The following is a 9,800-nucleotide window of genomic DNA, read 5'->3' as shown; positions in this document are numbered from 1 at the left end:
TTTGTTTTGTTTTGTTTTGTTTTGTTTTGTTTCATAGATGATCTCAATGCCACATGTGTGGAGCCCACAGAGCTGGCAGGGTGGCCCATCTCACGGGTGGGGAACCCACTCCGGTACATGTGCATCACGCACCTGGACCGCCAAGACTACATCTTCCTGCTGCTCATTGGCTTCTGCATCTTCGCCGCAGGCACTGTGGCCGCCTGGCTCACAGGTGTGTGTGCTGTGCTCTACCAGAACACCCGCCGCAAGTCCAGTGAGGACGAGCCCGAGGACGACGCTGGGCAAAGGGAAGAAGTTGGCAGGCGATTTTTCCAAACCAGGGTTAACTCGGGCCACGATAGTTTTCCTCAGCTGATTTAGTTGCCAGAGACCACTTTCCGATCTGCCTTCCCCCAGCCTCCCTGCTTTCTCTCTTACCCTCCCCATCCCACCACCTCAGAGCTGTCTTAAAGATCAAAGCCTACTAGTAAAATAAATAAAATGTTTGGTGGCCATTTCACAGGTTGGTCTCTTCCCACTTCACCAGCCCAAGGACACTTCCTAAAGGTCAGTGGGAGGGAGTAGGACAAAGTCTAGAAAAGCTGTTGGATCCAATTGTAGTTCAAACACCAAATTATGGTGAAGCTTGGGTGGAAGAATGATGAAAAAATCATTGATGCTTTACAAAAATTATATGGGGATAATGCCCCAAAGAAATTAGCAGTTTACAAATGGACTATTCATTTTAAGAAGGGATGAGATGATGTTGAAGATAAAGCCCACAGTGGCAGACCATCCACATCAATTTGCAAGGAAAAATTAATCTTGTTCATGCCCTGATTGAAGAAAACCAACAATTTCCAGCAGAAAAAATAGCCAGCACCACAGACATCTCAATTGGTTCAGCTTACACAGCTCTGACTGAAAGATTGCAGTTGAGCAAACTTTCCCAAAACCATGGCACCCAGATCAGTGGCAGACAAGAGCAGAGCTTTCAATAGAAATTTTAAGTATGTAGGATCAAGATCCTGAAGCATTTCTTCAAACAGTTGTAACAAGATATGAAACAAGGCTTTAGACAGTACCATCCTGAAGACAAAGAGTAATCAGAGCCATGGCCACCAAGAGGTGGAAGTGATCCAGTCAAAGCAAAAGCCAACCAGTCAAGAGCAAAGGTCATGATAACAGTTTTTTGGTATTCTTAAGGCATTTTGCTTGTTGACTTTCTGGAGAGCCAAAGAATGATAACATTTGCCTATTATAAGAGTGTTTTGAGAAAGTTACCCAAAGATTTAGCAGAAAAATGCCTGGAAAATCTTCACCAGAGAGTTCTTCTCCACCATGACAATGCTCCTGCTCATTACTCTCAACAAACAAGGACAATTTTGCAAGAGTTTTGATGGGAAATATTAGGTATCCACCTTACAGTCTTGATTTGGCTCCTTCTGACTTTTTGTTTCCTAATCTTAAAAAATCTTTAAAGGGCACCCATTTTTCTTCAGTTAACAGTGTAAAANGATCCAGTCAAAGCAAAAGCCAACCAGTCAAGAGCAAAGGTCATGATAACAGTTTTTTGGTATTCTTAAGGCATTTTGCTTGTTGACTTTCTGGAGAGCCAAAGAATGATAACATTTGCCTATTATAAGAGTGTTTTGAGAAAGTTACCCAAAGATTTAGCAGAAAAATGCCTGGAAAATCTTCACCAGAGAGTTCTTCTCCACCATGACAATGCTCCTGCTCATTACTCTCAACAAACAAGGACAATTTTGCAAGAGTTTTGATGGGAAATATTAGGTATCCACCTTACAGTCTTGATTTGGCTCCTTCTGACTTTTCGTTTCCTAATCTTAAAAAATCTTTAAAGGGCACCCATTTTTCTTCAGTTAACAGTGTAAAAAAAGACTGCATTGACATGGTTAAAGCCTCAGGACTCTCAGTTCTTTAGAGATGGACTAAATGACTGGTATCATCGCTTACAAAAATGTCCTGAACACAATGGAGCTTATGTTAGGAAATAAAGTTTATATATTTTTTTTATTTTTATCTTTTAATTTCACCTTTCTACAAACTTTTTTAAGTCCTCTCATATAAACCTTGGACAAAACAAAGGAATGAGGCACATAGAGGTGACCACCACATGCTGAATCCTTCCAAGTGCCCAGCATCATGCCCAGCTTTATACACATTTTCTCATTGGGTTAATGCTCACAACGACCTAGTCAGGTGGTCATTGTTACCTTCATTTTGCTGAGCCTTGGAGAGGTGAAGCGACCGGCTCAAGATCACACAATTGCCAAACCACAGGCTGCCTGACGCCAAAGCCCATGCTCTGTGCACTATGAGCTGCAGTCTTTTATGAAGTGCTAAACAGAGTTGCCAAGTGTGCACAGCATGGTCCAGCTCTCAAGGCTGGTCAGAGGAGGGAAAGGGAGCAGAAGAAAGGGGTGTCTCAATCCAGGCCCAAAGACCCATTCTAGGTTTTCTTTTTCTCTCTACTCAGAGCAAATTATGCTTATGTCCAAGACTCAGATCAAAGCCCCCACCCAGGAAGCTAGCTGTCCCTAAATGCCCAGCAAGACCTGGTTTTACTCTGCACTTCCACTGTGAATTGCACATGACTCTAATCACCACTTTCCCCCGAATTTATTTGGTGTGACAGTTAAGAGCATTGGTCCTGAATCGGCAACTAGGTTCCTATCCCCAGTTCTGCACCTACCACTGTATGAACTTGGTCTTCCTACTTGCAATTACCTTGAAGTCAAAGGCCACCTGCCTTCAGTGTTCTCTCTTGACACAGCACATGGTGGTGCCTTACACAAAGCAGAGGCTCAAAAAAATGTTTATTATTGCATTCTACTTAAATCCCAACCCACCAATCATTCCTACTATGTTAACCTGAAGTGAGGGGTAACCATGGGCAAGTTATTTAACTTCTGTGTGCCTCAGTTTCTTCATCTATAATGGCAATTATTATAGTGCTTATATCATATAGGGATACTGTGAAAATAAAATGGATATCAATTATAATAAGAATCTATTTTAATGAACTTTTTATTGTGGAATAATTTTAGATTTATAGAAAACTTACAAAGATAGCACAGAGAGTTCTTGTATACCCCCTTGCCCAGTTTCCCCTAATGTTATCTCATATCAAAGTGGAACATTTATCAAAACTAAGAAACTTATATTGGAATATTCCTATTAACTGAACTGCAGGCTTTATTTGGATTTCACCAATTTTTTCCAATGACGTTTTTCTGTTCCAGGATCCAGTATACCACACATGCATTTAGGATATTTTTAAAAATAATAACATATGTACCATTTATTGGACACCTCTACATGCCAGGCACTGTTCTAATTCCCAGGCAGTGTTCTTCTAATTATACACATACACAACACACACACACACATTTCTAATGATATACATACTAGGGTTCTTCAAAAAGTTCGTGGAAGTATTCATATTATCTTTTAATTCTATTTTTCCATGAGCTTTTTGAAGTAACCTGTGTGTGTGTATCATATGTATTTTATATATATATATATATATATATATATATATAGAACAACGTATGGCACATATATATATATAAAATTGAATCATCACAAAAACCCTATAAGGTGAGTATTATCATTATCATTACTCCCATTAGATCACGAAACTGAGGCTTAAGAGATTAAGTAACTTGCTGAACTTTACACAACTATTAAGGCCAGAAATCAAACTAGCTATTTCTGACTACAAACTTTTTCCTCTAAACCGCTAATCAATAGTATCTCTCACTAGATCACGAAACCGAGGCTTAAGAGATTAAGTAACTTGCTGAACTTTACACAACTATTAAGGCCAGAAAGCAAACTAGCTATTTCTGACTACAAACTTTTTCCTCTAAACCGCTAATCAATAGTATCTCTCAGGAACTTAAACTACCAAGAAAGCCTTGGCAAAAGAAATCGGCATTGCAGCTTTTCACGATAGCTTCTTCCCTAAGATTGTGCCTAGATCTTCCACCATAACTCATTCCACAAAAATGGACTGAGTGCCTACCCTGACTAGCTCTGAAAAGACCACAGAAAATAGGGCTGAGCCATGCTGCTAGGGAGCTTCCAGTCCAGTTTGGTGGAGAGACAAGTAAACAGGCCATTTTCAGGACAGAGTTGTAAGTGAAGGGGTGGCACCATATTCTAAGGGACACAAAGGAGGTCACCTCGCCCAGAAGGTAATAGGGAGTCTTGGAAGGTTTCTTAGAGGAAAAGATATCTAAGCTAAAGCTTGACGGTTGTGTTGGGATTAGTCAGGCAAAGAGGAGGTGGGTGACAAGAAGACATGTTAAGCAACAAGAACTACATGTACAAAGCCCTGCAAGTGGGAAAGAGCCTGGCATGTCACTGCAGCTAGAATAGAGTCTAAGGGAAGGAAGAGAAGAGAAATAACGTTAGAGAAGCAAGGCCAGACCCTGAAGGGCCTCACATATACAAGGGTGATTATAGGCTCTGCTGCAATAACAGATAACCCCAAAGTTCCACTGTGTTTCCACATCGAAGACTTACTTCTCACTCGTGTCCCATGTGAGTGTGGCAACCCTCCTTCATCCTGTAGCTACAACACCTAGAACGTGGGCCTCGTAGTACCACTCCAGAGAGAAAAGAGATGTAACAGGAACATAGCTCTTAAAACCCTGGGCCTGGAAATGACACATGTCACTCCCACTCCCACTTTGTGTGGCCCAAATTTACTGCAAGGAAATGTAGGCTGTTGCCAGGAAGACAAAATGCTGTGGTAAACAAAGTACTGTCTCTACCCCACCATGATAAGGAATTTGAACTTTCTCCTGTGGGCCCCCAAATACACTCAGGAGTTTTCAGCATGAAAATAAGATATCTACTTAATTTGTGTTTTACAAAGCTCAGTGTGGCTGTAAGGTAAAGAAGAGACCAGAGGGAGGCATGCAGGCCACCAGGAGACCAGCGGTATTGCAGTATTCTGTCAGGGAGTGGGGTAACAGACCAAGGGCAGTGGCTGTGGGGACAAAGAGAATTGAATGCATGCAGGAGTTATAATACATGCTGCATAATGATCAGGTCAGCATAATTAATGTAACCATCACCTTACGCATTTATCATTTCTTTGTGGTAAAAACATTCAAAATCCTCTCCTCTAGCTATTATGTAATATATAAAACTTAACTGTTAACCATAGTCACCCTGCTGTGCCACAGAACACTGGAAATTATTCTTCCTGTCTAGCTGTAGTTTTGTACCTGTGAAACTGGGTAATTTATAAAGAAATAAAATTTATCTCTTAGTTTTGGAGGCTGGGAAGTCCAGGGTCCAGGGGACACATCCAGTGAGGGCTTTCTGCTTGGTGTGGGCTCTCAGCAGAGTCCTGAGTTGGTCCAGCATACCACATAATGAGGGCTGAACAAGAGCACTTGCTAAGGTGCTCACTTGCTCTCCTTATAAGGCCACCAGTCCACACCCATAATAACCCATTAAACCATTAACCCATTACTCCACAAATGAATTAACTTCTTCATGAGAGCATAGTCCTCATGATCCAATCACCTCTTAAAGGAGGCCCCACCTTCCAACACTGCCATATTGGGGATCAACTTTCCACATGAGCTTTGGGGGGATATTCAAATCATAGCAGGCAGTGATCTGCATTTTAATAAGTTCTCCAGGTGAATCTTCCACATACTAAAATATGAGAAACACTAGTCAAGCAAGAGGAAATAAATCCTAAAAAATGGTAATGACCATGTGAATGGGAGGAGGAAATAGTTATTAGACCTGGAGCCTCATAGACTTCAAGGGCCTCCTGGGTCCAGAGCTGGCCCCAGCCAACAGGTCAGGTCAAGGGCCCTTCTTCCTGCAAAGAAATGCAGATGATGGAGAACCAGCAATGCACAGCAGCTTCTGCCCACCATTGCACATGATATGGTGAAAAAGTACTGGTTTTGAGTCTCAGCTTCTCTTCAATGTGTGATCTTTTTTTTTTTTTTTTTTTTTTAAGATGACCGGTAAGGGGATCTTAACGCTTGGCTTGGTGTTGTCAGCACCATGCTCACTGGCCATCCCTATATAGGATCCGAACCCGGGGCCTTGGTGTTATCAGCACCACACTCTCCCGAGTGAGCCATGGACCGGCCCTTCAATGTGTGATTTGAAGAAGTCACTTCAATGCTTGGATATCAGTTTCCCCAACAAAAGTGAGGTGGTAGAACTAGATTACCTGAAAGACCACCTCTAAATCTAACATCCGAAAAACAACTATGGATAATATACAGAATATACAAGGAACTCTTGAAGATCAAAAAGAAAAATACAGAACCCCAGTAGAAAAAGTGGCTAAGAACATCAATAGGCAATGTACAGAAGAAGCCACCCAAAACTAGGAAGCATAAGAAGAGGTGCTCACACTCATTAGTAATCAGAAAAACACAAATTTAAAAATAGCCATCACTTTACACCCAATACATTGGCAAAAATTTGAAATTCAGATAATGTCACATGTTGGTTATGGGAACCCTTGTGCACTGCTGAAGGAAATCGAACAGGTGCAGCCAGCCTAGAGAGTAATCTGGCACTACTTAAGTTAGAATCAGCATATGCTTCCTCTGTGACTTAGCAAGTCCGCTCGTTCCTGGGCATATCTCCCACAGAAATGATCACTCAAGTCTGTAATGGAATGTCTATGAGGATACCCATTGCAGTATTATTTGTAGTGGCAGCAAGTTGGAAGAGAGACTAGGTAAAATTTATGGAGTGCTATAGAATGGTTAGAAACAACAAACTAGATGTTCATATAGCAACATGGATAGATACAATGTTGAGTGGGAAAAAAGGAGAAACATAATGAGAACCCTCTACAACACTCAACACCCTGCAAAGGCCCCCTATATCCCTCACAATAAAACCCAAAGTCTTTACAATGTCCTACAAGGCCCTGCATGGTCTATCTTCACCCCTGCCCCCTACCACCCTTTTATCTCACTAATATCGTCCTCTATCACTATCCTCATTGCTCACTCTGTCCCAGCCTCACTGGCCTCCCTGCTGTTGTAAACCATGCTGGGTACTGATGCTGCCACAGGGCCTTTGCACTGGCTGCTCCCTCTGACTAGGATTACAATCCCTTAAAGTGCGTGAACACACACTCACACACACACTCGATCTCCCTTGCTCTGCTCATTTTTTAACTTAGACAGTAATCAAATTGTTTTAGTCCATTTTGTGTTGCTATGACAGAAATACCTGAGACTGGGTAATTTATAAAGGAAAGAGGTTTATTTGGCTCATGATTCTGAGACAGCTGCATCTGGCATGGGCCTCAGGCTGCTTCTACTCATGGCGGAAAGTGGCAGGCAGCCAGCAGGTACAAGCAGATCACATGGCAAGACAGGAAGCAAGAGAGGGAAGCAAGAAAGAGAGAGAGAAGGTGCCAGGGTCTTTTTAAGCAATGAGCTCTCGTGGGAACTAATAGAGCGAGAACTCACTCATTAATCCCCCCTTCCCCAGGGAGAGCATTAATCCATTCATGAGGGATCTGCCCCCATGACTCAATCAGTTTCCAACGCTGCCACATTGGGGATCAAATTTCCACATGAATTTTGGAGGGGACAACACATCCAAACTCCATCACAAATGTAATAAGCAAATTGTATAGGAGTCTAAAAGGTGATAAGTACTGTCTCCCCTCCCCCACCTTCCCTACTAGAATGTAAGCTCCCTGAGGGTAGGAAATTTCTTGTTCACTGATGTCTCCCAAGGCCTAGAATAAAGCCTACCACAAAAGAGGTATCATTTTAAATACATTTTTAAACACATCAAATGAATGTGTGTGTGGGAAATGGCAAACGGGAACTAAAGGTAAAGGGGATTAAATAAAATAACAGAAGAGGCTGGCATGGAACGATGATGATAATGTGCATTAATTGAGAAGTATGAATTAGTCACCTTCTGTACCTGAGAGTATCAACAGGGGTGACAGGGAAGCAGAGTCTGGTCACCCCTCCCTGAGCCCATCTGCTGGAGTTTCTCTTCTTGCCAGGTCACTGCCTGAACAAGCAGGCAGCGCCCCTGGGTTCCATCCACACAGCAGTTGTCTCTTAGATTTCATGGTCACTACAGGGCTAAGGGTACCTCATGGCAACCCTTTAGTGTTACACAACCCTACCCACCTCCTCTCATTTCCCCAAACACAGGGCCCACCTTAGGAAGAAAGGATTGAGCTCTACACTGAATAGTCCCTAACATTTTTAGAGTGATTCCCAACTCACAAAGCCACTCCGCAACTTTGAAAGATATTACTAATCCCATTGTATGGATGAGAAAACTAATGCTTAAGAAGATTAGCAGTTGCCCTATTTCACCCGGCTAGTACTTGGCAGAACTGAGATGTTCAGCAACCCAGATCTACCTGATGTATGTTTTGTGTTTTCTTTACCAACTTACTGTTCCTCTCTGTACAGAGAAGACTTCCATGTTAGGGAAATTAACAAAATAGGTTTATCCAAATTTGATTTTGCATGAACCTGCTCTCAGTTCTTTCCTGTTTCTAACTAATTGCCCTCCATCTTCAGGATTCAAATTCAAAAGCTGTGCTTTTGACGCAGTCTGTCTAAAAGCTAATATTAGAAAATAAGGCCAAACAAATCATCTATTACTATTAAGACTTTAAAAGGATGATCCATTCTTTGCAAGCAGCCAGATGGTGGAGACCGTACAGTGGCAATCAGCTCTGGCAATAATACTTCTGACACTGCTGAAGGGTACAGAAGAGCCACTAAGAATGTGGGAAAATCTCATGACAGTGTTAAGTGTTTGACAAGAGCCAGGTGATGAAAGGGTGCAGGCTGGTTGGTTTCTTAAGTAGGCCGATTATTTAGGCCAAGAGATTAACATTTAAGAGCAATACACTCAGGCATATATTTTAGGGTCTAGTTGCATGTCACTCCCTGGCCTAATATAAGTGATTTTGGGCTCATTCCCAACCAGCAAAATGTATTAGAACTGGCCTATACCTTTTATCTGGTCTCCCTCAAAAGTTGTACATGGCTTATAGTTCTTTACCTCCACTGAACCTGACACAGTGCAATACACATGGTAGGAGCTCCATAAAGCTCCAGAATTGCAGTCTTACCAAAACCCATACTGCAACAACTCTACATGGAAGCACTGAAACCTTGCAAGTCTCCTACAGAGAAAGCCTCTCAGGGATTACTAGGTTCCAGTGAAAATCTCCTTAGGCTGCTCTAGTCTTAACCCATCACCCCACCCAACTAACAACAAGTAAAAAGAAATTTACTGTAATGATAAGTTTAACTGACATAGTGAGACATTTCCTACAAAGCTGCAGGAGCTTTGAACATATAATCTCTGTCACTCTCATTTTCCCTCGAGTTAAAATGGGGATTCAACTCAGCTTGTAGTTCTAAAATTTAGCGATTCCTTATATAAAGGACTTAATATAATCCCTTCACAGAGTAGGTCCTCAAAAATGGGGGCTTTCAAAATACACAGTAAACAAACAAATAACCAAATTAAAAAATGGGCAAAGAAGCTGAATAGACATTTTTCAAAGGAAGACATACAAATGGCCAACAGGTACATAAAAAAATGCTCAACATCACTAGTCATTGGGGAAATGCAAATTAAAACTACACTGAGATACTACCTCACCCCAGTTAGACTGAGAATGACACATGCTGGCAAGGATGTGGAGAAAAAGGGATCCTCCTACACAGTGGGTGGGACTGCAAAATGGTGCAGCCTTGATGGAAAATGGTATGGAGGTTCCTCAAACAATTACT

General features: G+C 41.8%; 1 protein-coding gene across 1 annotated transcript in view; it reads left to right on the top strand.

The window, feature by feature from the left end:
- The window catches only part of LRRC52 (leucine rich repeat containing 52), a 27,089-nt gene extending 26,588 nt beyond the window's left edge, over nucleotides 1-501 (top strand). Inside the window, exon 2 of the mRNA XM_008578685.1 lies at nucleotides 38-501. Coding sequence (XP_008576907.1) covers nucleotides 38-363 — 326 coding nt within the window. The 3' untranslated portion in view covers nucleotides 364-501. The remainder of the gene's footprint in view (nucleotides 1-37) is intronic.
- Nucleotides 502-9,800: the final 9,299 nt, after the last annotated feature.

The sequence above is a fragment of the Galeopterus variegatus genome, unplaced genomic scaffold (genome assembly GCF_000696425.1).
Source record: "Galeopterus variegatus unplaced genomic scaffold, G_variegatus-3.0.2 Scaffold1742, whole genome shotgun sequence".
Taxonomy (NCBI): Eukaryota; Metazoa; Chordata; class Mammalia; order Dermoptera; family Cynocephalidae; genus Galeopterus; species Galeopterus variegatus.
The sequence above is the reverse complement of the archived record's forward strand: the minus strand, read 5'-3'. Positions and strand labels throughout refer to the sequence as shown.